General features: G+C 35.6%; 1 protein-coding gene across 2 annotated transcripts in view; it reads left to right on the forward strand.

The window, feature by feature from the left end:
- Positions 1 to 16,477, forward strand: part of SMC5 (structural maintenance of chromosomes 5) — a 108,756-nt gene that overhangs the window by 30,803 nt on the left and 61,476 nt on the right. For both annotated transcript variants that reach the window (XM_055428375.2, XM_088837929.1), the window contains exons 4-8: positions 8,742 to 8,904; positions 9,945 to 10,079; positions 11,542 to 11,682; positions 14,876 to 15,037; positions 15,840 to 15,911. In XM_055428375.2, the coding sequence (XP_055284350.1) occupies positions 8,742 to 8,904; positions 9,945 to 10,079; positions 11,542 to 11,682; positions 14,876 to 15,037; positions 15,840 to 15,911 (673 nt within the window). The remainder of the gene's footprint in view (positions 1 to 8,741; positions 8,905 to 9,944; positions 10,080 to 11,541; positions 11,683 to 14,875; positions 15,038 to 15,839; positions 15,912 to 16,477) is intronic.

Here is a 16,477-nt window from a genome sequence, read left to right on the forward strand (position 1 = left end):
TTAAATAGGAGAAGTAAAAGATAAGTTCTGAAAATATAAGGGAGCTGACTCATTAGGCTTTGTAAACCAGTGTAAGGAATTTGCATTTGTTTTGAATAAGCTGTGAAGCCATCAGAATTTGAGCAGAGGGTTGACATAATTTAATAGCTTAAATTTTAATCACATCATTTAGGTTGCTCTGTGAAAAATAGACTGTGAGAAAACAGGCAAAAGCAAGGAAATCAGTGAAGCTTCTAATGTAATATTTCTAGGAGAAAGTAAAATAGTCTAAAATTTGCTCACAAATTGAATACAGAATATGAAAGAGAGAAGCGCATCGAAGAGGAAGTGTACCAATATAGGTGTCTGGCATCCTTAAGAGTGAAGTTTCTCTTAACTGGGGTAATGAAACCTGCATCTGGAGGTTTTAGGGTAAGATCAGAAGGTTATTTTGGAGTAAACCATATTTCATCGAATTAAGATGCCACCTTTGTAAAATGCAACTTCCAGTTTGTGCAGCCTAGTTTCAGAAATGTGAAGATGGAAAAGAACAGCAACAAAAACAGATGCTTTTAAGGGTCAGTAAAATACAGAGTAAAGTTTGAGATGCTTATATAGACATTCAGGTAGAAATATTGCCAAGGTCTATGATGAGCTAAATCTCATTCAGTTTTGTGTCTTCATTTTACTTAAATTGAAATGTTGAATGGGCAGTTAGTTTTATCCCCCCCCCCCCATTATTAGAGAAGTCTGGGCCAAAGATCATACACATGGGGAGTTGTTGGTAGGGTGGTTGAAATCTCCATGGGAGAAGATGCAGATGTAGGAAGGATGTCTGTAAGAACTAGATTCTGTTGTACTGCTGCATTTAGAAGCTGAATATGGGGAAAGGAAACTGGGAAGAATGCTAGTGAGTGAGAAGAATGCGGTACCTGGAAAGCACTCAAGGAGTCCGATGCTGTTGACCTGTCCAATGCTGCTGACAGGTGGAGCAAAATAAAGACAAAGAATTTCCATCAGATTTAGTTCATTGTAGGTCTTGGCAGGGTTTGAGGGAGGTGGTGATTTATTTATTCCTGTTGTATGTTCAGGAAAGCCTATTGGGAAGTGAGAACTGAATGAGAACCGTAAGAACTGGGAGTAGATTATTCCAGGCAATGGAATAGTTTGTGCCGAAGATCTCAGGCAAAATTAGATTTGTTGTTGCTGAGGAACAGAAAAATGATAGTGTGGCTGGAGTGAAATGAGATACTTGTAGGACTTTGAAAGATATGATTTACTTGTTTAGGGGTATTCCTTGTTGTTCCTGATTTCATGTTCTTTTAATTATAACTAGCAAATGAATCTTATCAGCATGTATTGAATTGATCACATTATTTTAATTGGAAAGTCAGTTAATTTCCTAATGTTCACTCTATTTTGCATTCTTAGAATAAATTCAACATAGTCATGGTTTTTGCATTGGTAGACTTGCTTCTCTAACATCTGTGTTTTGCTTGTGAAATATTAGTTGATTGGATGTTTGAATAAAGTTACTGATAAAATCATCTGGGCCTATTGATTTAAGAATTATTTCGAAGAAGGCAATGGCAACCCACTCCAGTACTCTTGCCTGGAAAACCCCATGGACGGAGGAGCCTGGTAGGTTGTACTCCGTGGGGTCGGGAAGAGTCAGGACATGACTGAGCGACTTCACTTTCACTTTTCACTTTCATGCATTGGAGAAGGAAATGGCAACCCACTCCAGTGTTCTTGCCTGGAGAATCCCAGGGACGGGGGAGCCTGGTGGGCTGCCATCTGTGGGGTCGCACATAGACGGACAGGACTGAAGCGACTTAGCAGCAGCAGCAATGAATTATTTTTTTCTATTCTTGAGTCATCATGGTAATTTATAGTTTTCTAAAAAATATTTTCATCTTAGCTTTTAATTTTATTTGGCTAAATAATATGTTCTTATGTAACTTTATTATGTTTGTATTATGTCTTTTCATATATAAAATATATTATCTAAGTATCTTCTGTAGTTGTTTTCCCCTCTTTCATTAATTTTTTTTCATGATTTGGAAAAAATTGATTTGTCAATTTTATTCGTCTTTTTTTAATGAGTTTAACTTTTTGCATTGTTGTTTCTGTCTCACATCACGGTTTTATATTTCATTCATGTTTACTCTTCCCTTTACTAATTTGTCTTTAAACTTTTGGTTTCTTTTGTTCTTCTCTTTTCCTGAAATGGATATTGTACTCATTTTCAGTCTTGTTTTTTCCCTGATGTAAGTAGTGAAGGGTAAAAATCTGCCTATCAGTACTGCTTTAGTTCCATCTCCCAAATTTTGGTATAGTATTTTTCTACTTTTCAGTTGTGAATGTTTTCTTCATTTTGTTTTTGAGCTCAAATTAAAAACTGTTTCAGATTCTAATGTAGTGATCTTCTTGTTATATTTTAGTATTGATCTTCATTTTGATAGTAATGTGGTAAAAAATAGATAAGGTGATCTTTATGTTCCCAATCCTTTGAAATTTGTTGAGGCTTACATACTGAGCTCGTGTAATTGTTACCTGTTTGGTTGAAAGAATGAGTATTCTGCTGTTGTGTGTACGCTGTTCTTTATTTGTCCATTAGTGCAAGGTTACTAGTTATTTTTACTATTACTGAGAAAAGCATATTACACTATCCCTTTCTTTATGTAGATTTGTTAATTACCTTTGTTCTGCCCATCTTTCCTTTATATATTTATAGGACAGTAATGAACTCGTTATTGTTATATACTGAATTCTTCATCTTTTGAGACTTTCTGTCTTAAAATCTGTTTAATTTGCCATTAATATAGTTAGCAGCTTTCCCTTTAAATATTTTCCTGTTTTTTTTCCATTTATTTCCTTTTTAAAATATCTTTACTATCCCATTTAAGCAAGGATAGCTGAGTAGAGTTTTTCATTTTGTTTGTTGTCTAGGACTTCTAATACTGTCGAAGAAGATAAGAGTGGACGTCTTTGTCTTGTTTCAGATGTTAACAAGAAGACTTTCAGTTTTTTGCCTTTGTGTGGGTTTGTCATAAATGGCTTTTATTATGTTGAGATATGTTCCCTCTGGGCTTCCCAGGTGATTCAGATGATAAAGAATTTGCCTGCAGTGCAGTAGACCTGGGTTCAACCCTGAGGTTGGGAAGGCCCCCTGGAGAAGGCAATGGCAACCCACTCCAGTATTCTTGCTTGGAGAATTCCATGGACAGAGGAGCCTGGTGGGCGACAGTCCGTGGTATTGCAGAGTTGGATATGACTGAGCAACTAACGCAAATGTTCCCTCTATACCACTTTGGTAAGAGTTTTATCGTGAATTGATAACTGAATTTTGTCAAATGCTTTTTTTGCATCTATTGAGATGATATGTGGTTTTTGTCTTTTGTTAATGTGGCGTATCACATTGATTGGTTTGCATATGTTGACGACTTCTTGTGACCCTAGGATGAATCCAGCTTGGTTGTGGTGTATGGTTTTTTATTTTATGTGTTGTTGCATTTGCTTTATTAATACTTTGTTGAGAATTTTTGCATACATATTCATCAAAGATGCAGGCTTTTCATTTTCTCTTTTGGTGGTGCCTTTGTCTGGCTTTGGTGTCACAGTGACGGTGGCTCCATAGGATGTATTTGGGAATGTTCCTTCCTCTCCATTCTTCCGGAAGAACTTAAGAAACATGGGTTTAAGTTCTTTGTATGTTTGGTAGAATTAACCAGTGAAGCCATCAGGTCCTGCACTTGTGTTTGTAGGGAGTGTTTTTCTTCTATTTATTTACAGATTCTATTTCATTTCTAATGATTGTCTGTTCAAATTATCAGTTTCTTCTTGATTGAATTTTGGTGGACTGTATGTTTCTGAACACTTATCCCTTTTTTCTGGGTTGTTGAATTTATTGGCATATAATTGTTCATAGTATTCTCTTACAGTGTTTTGTATTTCTATGGTATCAGTTGAGACTTCCTTTTTGTTTCTTACTTTATTTAATTGGGTTCTCTATTTTTCTTGGTGAGTGTGGCCAGTGGTTTGTCAATTTTGTTTACACTTTCTATTTCCTTTTTGATTTCCTCATTCCCTCATAGCTCAGTTGGTAAAGAACGTGTATCCGGGGTTTTTTTGCCTGCAGTGTCCTGAAAATATCACTTGAATATGTTTTATTGCATCATATGAGATCTCTGTTGCCTTCTTGGTTTTCTTTCTGGAGGATGTGTCCCCTGATATGAATGAGGTATTAAAGTCTCTTCCTGTTGTATCCCTATCAGTTTCTGCCTTTGTGTCGTGTTAGTATTTGTCTTACATATTTGGGTGCTCCTATATTGGGTGTATATATGTTAACGAGTGTAAAATCCTCTTCTTGTATTGATCCTTTTATCATCATATGATGTCCTTTTTAATCTTTTTAAATGGCCTTCATTAAAGTCTATTTTGTTTGATATGAGTATTGTGACTCCTGCCTTTTGTCATTTCTGTTTGCATGAAATACCTTCTTCCATCCCCTCACTTTCAGTCTGTGTGTCCTTTGTCCTAATGTGAGAGGCTCTTTTTTTCTTTTATCCTATCTTTTACTCTGTCTTTTGATTGGAGTATTCAGTCCATTGTCATTTAAGGTAATTATCAATACAGAAGTATTTACTGCCATTTTAAACCTTGTTTTCCAGTTGACTGTATTTCTTTTTTCCTCTCTCTGGTTTGATGAAAATTTTATGTTTTCGTTCTCTTTTTGGTTTTTGTGAATTTTTATATGTTTTTAATTTGTAGTTGCTCTCTTTTTCAAGTATGTTAACTGTTTCCTATATCTGCTTGCTTTAATACTCACATAGGTAAACATTCGTAGAAAAAAAAAAACTACATTCTCTTAGTCTTCTTCCACATATTTTATGATTTTATATCTTTTTTTATATCTTCATGTTTATCCTTTTGCTGTTCATTATGTTTATCATTGCTTTCATGAATAGGTTTTTTTTTTTTTTTAATCTGTATGTACAGTGGCTTAAGTGGTTTCCTTTTCAATTGTGATTTCCTCCTACCTATATCTATTTGCTTCTTTTCTATTTAGAGAAGACCTTTCAATATTTCCTGGTGGCTCAGACGGTAAGAGCGTCTGCCTGCAATGCTAGAGACCCAGGTTTGATCCCTGGGTCAGGAGGATCCCCTGGAGAAGGAAATGGCAACCCACTCCGGTACTCTTGCCTGGAAAATTCCATGGACTGGTTTCTGGTGGGCTGCAGTCCATGGGGCCACAGAGTCAGACACGACTGAGCGACTTCACTTTTACTTTCAATATTTCTTTTAGGATAGGTTTAGTATTGCTGTATTCTTTTAGTTTTTGCTTATCTGAGAAATTTTTTCTCTCTTCTCCTATTCTAAATGGTTATATTACTGGGTAGAGTATTCTAGGTTGCAGAGTTTTCCCTTTTGAGACTTTGAATATATTTTGCCACTTCCTTCTGGGCTATAACATTTCTGTGGAGAAATCAGCTGATAGTCTTTTAGGAGTTCCCTTGTCATTAACTCTTTGTTTTTCTCTTGCTGCCTTAAAAATCCTCTCTTTAACTTTTGCCATTTTTAAAATAATATTTCTTGGTATAGGTTTGTTTGGGTTCATCTTGTTTAGAACCCTGTCTGTTTCCTGTATCTGGATATCTGTTTCCGCCTTTAAGTTTGGGAAGTTTTTAGCCATAGTTTCTTGAAATACGTTTTCAATCCTCTTTTCTCTTTCTTCTCCTTTTGGAATCCCTGTTATGTGTCGATGGGCATACTTTATATTGTTTCATAGGTCTCATATTGCTTTCTTTCGTTTTTTTTTTAGCTGTTGGCTGTTTTGACCAGATTATTTCCATTATTCTTTATTCTAGTTCACTTATTGGCTCTTCAGCATTATTCATTCTGCAATGCATTGCAGTTAGTTCAGCCTTTGTCTCAGCAAATGAATTTTCTAATTTTTCTTGACTCTTCCTTACAGGTTTAGTTCCTTTTTACAATAGTTTACATTTCTGTTGGTTTGGTTCAGTTCAGTCACTCAGTCATGTCTGACTCTTTGTGACCCCATGGACTGCAGCACGACAGGCTTCCCTGTCTATCACCAACTCTCAGAGTTTTCTCAAACTCATGTCCACTGAGTCAATGATGCCGTCCAACCGTCTCATCCTCTGTCGTCCCCTTCTCTTTCTGCCTTCAATCTTCCCCAGCATCAGGGTCTTTTCCAGTGAGGCACTTCTTCACATCAGGTGGCCAAAGTGTTGAAGCTTCAGCTTCAGCATCAGTCCTTCCAATGAATATTCAGGACTGATTTCCTTTAGGATTCACTGATTGGATCTCCTTGCTGTACGAGGGACTTTCAAGACTCTTCTCCAACATCACAGTTCAAAAGCATCAATTCTTTGGCCCTCAGGTTCTTTGTAGTCCAGCTTTCACATCCAATACATGACTACTGGAAAAACCACAGCCTTGACTAGACGGAACTTTGTTGGCAAAATAATATCTCTGCTTTTTATTATGCTGTTTAGGTTGGGCATAGCTTTCCTTCCAAGCACCAAGCATCTTTTATTTTCATGGCTGCAGTCACCATTTGCTGTGATTTTGGAGCCCCCAAAAATAAAGTCTGTCATTGTTTGCCTTGTTTCCCCATCTATTTGCCATGAAGTGGTGGTACTGGATGCCATGATTTTAGTTTTTTGAATGTTGAGTTTTAAGCCAACTTTTTCACTCTCCTCTCTTGGAGGGCTATTAATATGTGGGAGCGTCCTTGCATAGCTTGTATGGATTTGATATATTTTTGGCATGAGGGCTGCTTTTTGTTTGGATGCTTGTCATATCTTTCCTTAGTGTGTACTGGATATTGCAGTGTGCAGATGTGCTGCCCACACATGCTCCCAGGAAGTTGGGGCCACGACCAGCCACCTCTCACAGGATCCTCAGTAATAGCAGCCCGTGCCCATCTCTGGAGTCCAAGATGACAGTGGTAGCTCATGCCCATCCCTGAACCCCCCGTGTAGGCGGTGCTCCGCTGCCTCAGAGCATGAACTCAGAGAAGGAAGTTTTCTGATGGTCCCGCTTCTCGTCTCTTGGGCCACCAGCAGTGGTGCCTCACCTCTGTCAGTCCCAGGCTTCTTCCCACACTTGCTCTGTAGTGGTGCACCGCACCCTCCCCACCTCAGGCTGTCTCTGCTCAGCCTGCCCTGCTCCTCTCCTGGGGTCTAACCTCCAAAGCCCAAGCCTCGCTCCACCTGCCCCAGAGGGTGAGTGTCTGAGGCTGGGGTCTGCCAGGTGGCACCTGCTGTCTGAAGGTGTCTTTCCACTTTGCCCTTGCAAACCAGTTGCTGCACCCTCTTCTGAGGCTCCAAAGCTCCCCCTTTGTCCCAGTTGATTTCACCACCAATGAGGGAACTTCGCAATGTGCAGAAACTTTTCCTCTGTCACAGTTTGCTCCTGGGTACTCAGGTTCCATCCCAGTTCCTCTCTCTCTCTCTCTTTCCTTTCTTCTTTTGTCCTGCTTAGTTACATGAAGATTTTCTCGCCCTTTAGAAAGTCTGAAGTCTTCTTCCAATGTTCAGTAGATGTTCTCTGTAAATAATTCCACATGTAGATGTATTTTTGATGTATTTGTCTGAGAAGGTGGTCCCCATGTCCTACTCCTCTGCCTTCTTGATCTGATCCTTGGTATGGTTTCTGTTAGACTCTACCTTGGAGAACTCTGGGCTTTGTCCTCAACACCCCTCTCTCAGGGGATCATAAAAATAAATACACCAGGTTACCTGGTTGGCCAAATGCCCTCAGAATGAAAGGCAATTTCTTTTTTCCTCTGCTGGTTTCCCATCTGCACTGGTATTTTGGCCAGAATTCCTTACTTTCATGCTAACCTATAAATACATTTATGAAGATATTTTACCAGTTTTGTTTAATAGTTGTTTAGTAAGAGAATCAGAAAATACTTTGTTAGTTATGCTCCTGGAAATGAAAGTTTAAATTACCTTGTTTAACATCCTAAAATCTTACAGTTTGGAGTGTTCTGATTACAGTATAATCTAGATATATACAATATTTAAATTGTCATTTGCCATTGGATACCAATAAGTTATCTTTATGCCACATGCTGCTGATTGCCAGTGAAGAAGATGGATGAATAGGTAGGAGGTGTGGCACAGTAGTGCTTCTAAAAGCAAAAAATAAATACCCTTCTTTCAGATGAATTTTCTTTTGTTCAGTGTTCCTTTATAGTCATGTGATACAGTTTCTTCTGAATTCAGAGTGGTGGAGTATAAGATCAGGTAGCCATGGGCCACCTGTATGCATTTCCAGTTGATACCTGGAAATACATACACAGTACTTGGTTTTCATTTGTACATTTTCTAAGTAGAGAGAGTTTCAAGGTTGAGCTCGTTATGTTTTCATGTATCAACCCAGTTTGAATTGCAGTGAGCACATGTGATTAGAGAATAGCATAATGATTAAATGATAAATAGCTCCAGATATGTGAATCCTCAGGCAATGTTTGGGAGTTAATATCAGTGTGTTTTAATTTTATTTTAACGTTTAAATGATGTCAGATGTTGAAAGAAGTAGCTTATTTGTGGTCAGTTATGTATTACCACTAATAAAATGCCAGGCTTTCCTTCTTTGGAAGGGCAATGATGTTAAAAAAAAAATTATAATAATCCTATGTAGAAAGCTTTGGTGCAAAGGAATTTTAGAAATTTAATTTCTAAAATTATGTATTTTGAGTATAAAGAGTTTCAATTTTTAAATAGGTTCAGGACTTCTGGAAATCTTGTAATCACTCGCGAGATTGATGTGGTAAAAAATCAGTCCTTTTGGTTCATCAACAAAAAATCTACAAGCCAAAAAATAGTAGAAGAGCAAGTTGCAGCCTTAAATATTCAAGTGGGCAATCTTTGCCAGTTTCTACCTCAGGTATGAAAGAATTAAATGTAAAAGTGGGAAAAATTTCTATATAATGTTTCCTCTTTATGTCATATAAGAATGTAAATACTTTTTGAGAGCTATTGTTACTTTTTAAAAGGAGCATAGTGGTCTTAATACTTAACAGTTCTTTGTATTGTAAAAGGTAGCATCTCATCTCTTATAGTAAAATCTTACTGCTTTTTAGTAATTTGGAAATACTCAGTTAATAAATCTATCGAAGTATTACAAAGGAAATAAAGGTATTATTTCCTTTATTTCCTTATAGATAATAAAGGTATTATTTAAAAGTAGCTTGACTAGTTCTGTGCTCCAATTTATAGGCTCTTAAAATTGTGTTAATAAACAACTTCTTAATCAGTGTATTTGTATAAAATACTTTATATACCAAGGCTTTTAAATCTATGTGTATGCCTTCTAGAACTGTTTTATATTTTAAGTTTATTCAAAACAAATAAAACATCTTGATATTCCATGTTAAATATTAAAGTCAAATAACATTTAGACTTGTCTTTGGATGTTATTCTAGTGATGGAATTAGTTTTTTTCTTCAGAAACAATGGTGATTTGATTACTGTGTCCAAGTTAAGTAAAAGTTAAGATTTGAAAGCATTTATCAGCTGATTTAAAGCTGTCTCCAGAAATATTAATAGTTGTTTGAAATTGCCATCTTTCTTCTCTTTTTTAAGCTTCTAATAATTTCATTCTAATTGACATGTGGTAATGATCGTTTCAATCCAGGGCAGTATTTTTTATTTCCAAACTGTGTTAAATGTATACAAAAGTTTCAACCTGGAAATATTGACATTGAACTTTTTTTAAGTTCTCAAAAAGGTGGTAGTTTATACCCTAAGTTTATTATTTTAAAGAATAATATATCAAAGGACAGGATTTATTTTAAGATTCATATCTCAAAGGCTTTTTTGTTTCTTTTGAATGAGTTTCTTGTTGACAGGTATCATTGAGTGAAAAATGTTTTGAAGATATTTGTAAATGATAATATTAGTTGATATGTAAGTTTTGTGCTCTAGGATAAAGTTGGAGAGTTTGCTAAACTCAGTAAAATTGAACTCCTTGAAGCTACCGAGAAGTCAATTGGTCCTCCAGAAATGCACAAATACCACTGTGAACTCAAAAACTTCAGGGAGAAAGAAAAACAACTAGAGGTAATTTATAGTCAACTCATTTTATTGTCTTTCATTGGCCAGTGAATAATAGTTCATTGAATGAATTCATATATTTGTGATTTTTATTTCAGCAAGGATTTTCAGTAATTAAATTAGGTTACTAAAAAGTAAGAATGGGTTTGATATAAAGTTTTGACTATCGTGTCATCAAATATGTTATTAATTGAATTTCTAAAGAGCCAATTAATAGTATTACAAAGTACTTTTTTCTCTCAGAAAGTTTCGATATTATTCTTTTATTCATTCAGTGTTTTCTAAACACCTGTGATATGTTAGGCACTGTATAGGGTTTTGGGTAATACAGCCTATATATAGCACTTAGTGTCTCTGTTGAGCCCATTCTTATATTTTATTCGGTTGTGTGAGGACAGACTTTGTAAAAGAACTGCACATTTAGTTGCAGTGTTTGATTTTTATTTTCACCTTTAATAAATAAATTTGAATATCCTTTTATAGTATATCACATTAAAAGATGTTTATTTAATGAATCATTTTTCATAATTCAGCAGCTAAAATTAATTCAGTAAATTTTTGTAATGAGAAATCTAGGAAACAAATGCTTTCTTTTAAACTGTAACTGGCACTTCCCAGGTGGCTCAGTAGTAAGGAATTTGCCTGCCCTGCAGGAGGTGCAGGTTTGATCCCTGGATTGGAAAGATCCTCTGGAGGAGGGCATGGCAACCCACCCCAGCATTCTTGCCTGAAAAATCCTGTGGACAGAGGAGACTGGTGGGAGAGTTGCACACAACTGAAGTGACTAAGCATACACAAACTATCTGTCCTTGATAATGTGATTTGTTCTGATTTAATGCCATTGTTATTGTTATACTTATTCAGAGTGAATGACAAAAGAAGTTGTAATTATTTTAATCCTACTTTAGATATCCCTGTCAGTCCTTTTATTTTTCCCTACATCAAATTGTCTAATACTCCCCTCTGAAACACTGTAACTACCTACCAACTTCTGAAAGAAAACAAGCACATGTTCTTTTAGGTTCTGAGTACATTTTACATGTTTATTAATTCACAAGTTAAAGGCTAGATTTTTGCTTTCCTTTATTTCATTTCTAAATCCTTCAGTCATGGGTATTCATAACATACTACTAATAATATGACTTTTCTGTATGTCATTGTTACAGCTTTTGAGCTTTCACCTGTAGTAAGTTGAGTAACTTCTACCAGTGAGGTGAATGGGGCAGATACCTCTTTCCTCTTTGGCAAGAAGAGTCCAAGCTTAGAGATATGGCAGTGCTTCCTCATGGTCCCGTAATTGAAAATAGTAGAGCCTAGACCAGAACTCAGGTGTGCACTTTAGTTTTACACAGTTCTTAAGAACTCCTGCTGTGAAATTTTGCTAGAGCTATACATTTTTCATTATAAAAAGATTTGACCTTTTGTCTTTGTTCGATTAAGCTAATTGTTAAATGAATATTTATTTTAGACCTCATGCAAAGAGAAAACTGAATATCTAGAGAAAATGATTCAGAGGAATGAAAGATATAAACAAGATGTGGACAGGTTCTATGAACGTAAGCGACATTTAGATTTGATTGAGATGCTTGAAGCAAAAAGGCCATGGGTGGTAAGTCTGAGTTACTAAAGTAAAATAGTGTTTCTTTAAGTATCAGGAAAATTATAAAGGAGACAGTAAATACTCAAAATAGGTGCTATTCATTTTTACTTTGTATATCGTGCATAGTAGTATTTATCTGTCTGTCTCTGTGTTCTTTTGTAATTGTGTGCTGTTATTGTTATTGCATAACAGTAACAGTTTACTTAGTCTGTGTCCTTAATTCTTCCAGAATTGAGTCAACAGATAGTTTTGTTTTATAAAATATTAAAGAGCTAAAAATATTTACATATGTAAGAATGAAATGTCCTCAGGTCACTGAAAATTTACTTGGAGTATGCTACTAATATGAACTTCAGCTAAAGATAGAGCTGAAGGATATTAACTATAATCTTCTCATTATGGTTCATAAGTTTACTGAGTTTACTGTTTTAATCACTGTGATGTATACAATTTGGAACCACAGTTTGGGCCAAAAATTCATTTCCCTCAATACATTATTTTTCAGTGGGTGGAACAAAATAAGAAAGTTTAATAATATTTTTAATGCCAGGATGGAAATAATTATTAGATTGGAAAAATGTGTGTCTGTATTTGTTATCTTTTTCAGCCTGTGCCACCCGTTTCACCCTATCTTTTTCCATAATTCCATTTTTCTTAAACTTTTTCTTCAGCTCAGTTTCATAATTTTTTCCTATGTTTATTATTCTGACACCTGCTTTATCTTTGTATTTTGAAGCCTTTTGACTTCTCTCTTTAAGGATTGAGTTTAATGATTTTTCAGTATTTCCTTTTTTGATTTCCTATAATGTGTATTGTTGTTCCGTCGCTTGGTTGTGTTCAACCCTTTGTGATCCCATGGACTGCCGCACACCTGGCTTCCCTGTCCATCACTGCCTTCCAGAGTTTGCTCAAACTCATCTCCATTGAATTGGTAATGCCATTCAGCCATCTCATCCTCTTGTCACCTTCTACTGTCTTTGATCTGTGATAGCATCTGGGTCTTTTCCAGTGAGTTGACTCTTTGCCTCAGGTGGCCAAAGTATTGAAGCTTCAGCATTAGTCCTTTCAATGAAAATTCAGGGTTGATCTCCTTTGGGATTGACTGGTTTGATCTCCTTGCTGTCCCAGGGATTCTCAAGAGTCTTGTCCAGCACCACAGTTTGAAAGCATCAGTTCTTTGGCACTTAGACTTCTTAAAGTCCAACTCTTATATCCGGATGCCTAGTGGAAAATTCATAGCTATGACTTTATGAACCTTTGTTGGCAAAGTGATGTGTCTGCTTTTTAATATGCTTTCTAGGTTTGTCATAGCTTTTGTTCAAAAGAGCAAGCATCTTTTACTTTCATAGCTGCAGTCACTGTCCACAGTGATTTTGGAGCCCAAGAAAATAAACTCTGTCACTGTTTCCATTTTTTCCCCATCTATTTGCCATGAAGATCGAATGCCATGATCTTAGTTTTCTGAACAGTGAGTTTTAAGACAGCTTTATCACTTTCCTCTTTCACCTTCATCAAGGGGCTTTTTAGTTCCTCTTCACTTTCTGCCATAAGGGTGGTGTCACCTGCGTATCTCAGGTTATTGATATTTCTCTTGGCAATCTTGATTCCAGCTTGTGCTTCATCCAGCCTGACATTTCACGTAATGTACCCTGCATATAAGTTAAATAAGCAGGGTGACAGTATACAGCTTTGATGTACTCCTTTCCCAATTTGGAACCAGTCTGTTGTCCATGTCCATTTCTAACTGTTGCTTCTTGACCTGCATACAGATTTCTCAGGATACAAGTAAGGTGGTCTGGTATTCCCTTCTCTTTTAGAATTTTCCAGTTTGTTGTGATCCACACAGTCAAAGGCTTTAGCATGGTCAGTGAAGCAGAAATAGATGTCTTTCTGAAATTCCCTTGCTTTTTCTGTGATCCAGCAGATGCTGGCGATTTGATGTTGCTTCTCCTGCCTTTTCTAAATCCAGCTTGTACATCTGGAAGTTCTCAATTCACATATTGTTGAAGCCTAGCTTGAAGGATTTTGATCATTACCTGCTAACATGTGAAATGAGTGCAATTGTGCGGTAGTTTGAACATTCTTTGGCATTTTCCTTCTTAGGGATTGGAATGAAAACTGACCTTTTGTAGTCCTGTGGCCACTGCTGAGTTTTCCAAATTTGCTGACATATTGATTGCAGCTCTTTAACAGCATCGTCTTTTAGGATTTGAAATAGTTCAGTGAAATTGCATCACTTCTTCTAGCTTTGTTCCTAATAATGCTTCCTAAGGCCCATTTGACTTCACATTCCAAGATGTCTGGCCCTGGATGAGTGATCACACTGTCTTGGTTGTCTGGGTCATTAAAATCTTTTTTGTATAGTTTTTTGTATTCTTGCTACCTCTTCTTAATATTTCTACTTCTGTTAGGTCCGTACTTTTTCTACCCTTTTATTGTGCCCATCTTTGCATGAAATGTTCACTTGGTATCTCTAATTTTCTTGACGAAATCTCTAGTTTTTCCCATTTCGTTGTTTTCCTCTATTTCTTTGCGTTGTTCACTTAAGAAAGCTTTCTTACCTCTTCTTGCTATTCTTTGGAACTCTGCATTCAGATGGGTTTATATTTTCTTTTCTCCTTTGTCTCTTACTGCTCTTGTTTTCTCAGTTATTTGTATTCTTGTTTTTTTTAGCTTTCTTCATCCCACTCATTCTTACTATATGCTTTCTTAGCACTTTACTTATTCTTTTTTTTTAGCAAATATTTATTTATTACTATGATGTGACAAGCATCATTTTCACCTGGATGATTCATTTTGTTTTTCTTTTGAACCATTTTCTTTTTTGTTTTTTAAAAATTTTTCATGAGTGAGTTTCTTTTGATTCTTTTACATGTTTTTGAATCCCTTCATTATTGAGAGATTAGAGGAGATCCTCTCTTTAGTAGTCATTAGGATATATGTCTCAGAAACAGGAAGGGATAGAAGACAGAATCTGGCCTAATGATATAAATTTTGTAGTATCACTGAGTTCATCATTATTTGATATTTACTATTTCTGAAGTTGTTTCAGAGGGCAGAATTTTTTTTATTAATAGACCTCCTAAAGGGATTCAAAATGGTCATTTGCATAGATTTGGTTTCTGCCTGTAGCTTGATTTTAGTATATGTGTTACTTTAAGCGAAGAGTATGTTAACTTTTCTTTCTTGAATTCATTGTAAGGAATATGAAAATGTTCGTCAGGAATATGAAGAAGTAAAACTAGCTCGGGACCAAGCAAAGGAAGAGGTCAGAAAACTTAAAGAAAGTCAGATTCCTATAACAGAACGCATTGAAGAAATGGAAAGACAGCGTCACAGTTTGGAGGCTCAAATCAAAGAGAAGGTTATATTTCTGGCTCAGTTTTTTATTTCTTGTCATTTATTTTAGCAAATACAAAAAATATTTTGTAGCTTTTTTAATTTGTTTTGTGGATTTACTTGTAACTTTAGTTCTTTAAGTTCTTTTATTAGGAATTCTACTACCACAGGTCTTTCAAGATCCTAATGATGGCTTGCTACTTTATAGAAACTTGCTACTCTATAGAAATTCCAAGATATATAAAGAGAAAAAATGAAATGATTGTTCTAATTACAGGAGGATTCAGAGCAGTATTCCCAGAAACATTGATTTCCTTTTGTGAATTTCTTATACATGTTATATAATTACATCCCCTTTTGTAGGAACGTAATGTAAAAAACCTCATGTTTTTTAGAATAAAGAATATAATGGCATATGGAATATTCTCTATACTGTGAAAATGTAACTAAAAATTTTGCAATCATAGCTTTTAACCTTTAGGGAAGATTTTGGAGTCACATAATTGTTTTGAGAGTGTTTTAAACTATGGACCCTGCTGTTCTGTATGATTGCTTTTAGGATAAAATAACATGAGGAAATAAATGTGAAGAAATGTAGAAATATATGTATGCATATAGCTGCAACTACTTTTAATATCTGTAGGAATAACCTTTCATAAATTTTCAAGTTATTGTGTTTTGGGTGATAATGAATTTTCTTTGAAAGAAATCATAGAAGAGCATTGTGGGTAAGCTTACAGAGCAATTTTATATTTGGATGATCAGGGTCATATAATTGCCTTGCTTTTTTTTTTAACTAACTTCCCTTCTTCTGATTCAATCTGCAGGCATTAGCTGTTAAGGAGACATCTCAAAAATGCAAACATAAGCAAGATGTTATAGAAAGAAAAGATAAACAAGTAAGATCTTGCATTGAATTTGAAATTTTTATGTTAATTTACCCTAACTTTTGTGTTCAGGTGTGGATTGTGAGAGAGTTTCTTGTTTTTAATTTCCTGAGATCCTCCTTGTTCTCTCTTTCTTGTCTTAATCTGTGAGGAGAACTAAAATTTGGAAGTATAGCAGTTACACAGAGGATAATTGGGGGGAATGGCTCAAAACTACTCATAGATATGCATTTAATAGGGTGATAGTAAAATGGGATTTAGTTGTCTTCATAGCAGCAATTAACTTGCAAAGGATTGATTCTGTTGTTTCTTTTTATTAAAGAGTTGGATATTCCAGAGCTGATTATAAATTCATTGTGCATGGATGGAGCTTGATAGCATAATTATTTTAGGATAATTGTGCAAGAAAGTGGGCTTTTTAGCTGCTGTAGCTCTGGTTGCTCAGAGAGATCCCCAAATATTTTTGGGGTTCTGTTCTTCAGGACCATTCAGAAACTAAACCTTGAATTACCTTTCTTAGAGAGGGATGTACATCTTGAAGCATTTCTGGTGTTTAAAGCTTTATGTTAAATCTGTCC

The sequence above is a fragment of the Moschus berezovskii genome, chromosome 7, assembly GCF_049115385.1.
Source record: "Moschus berezovskii isolate FMDL1 chromosome 7, NW_MosBer_1.0, whole genome shotgun sequence".
NCBI classification, from domain to species: domain Eukaryota; kingdom Metazoa; phylum Chordata; class Mammalia; order Artiodactyla; family Moschidae; genus Moschus; species Moschus berezovskii.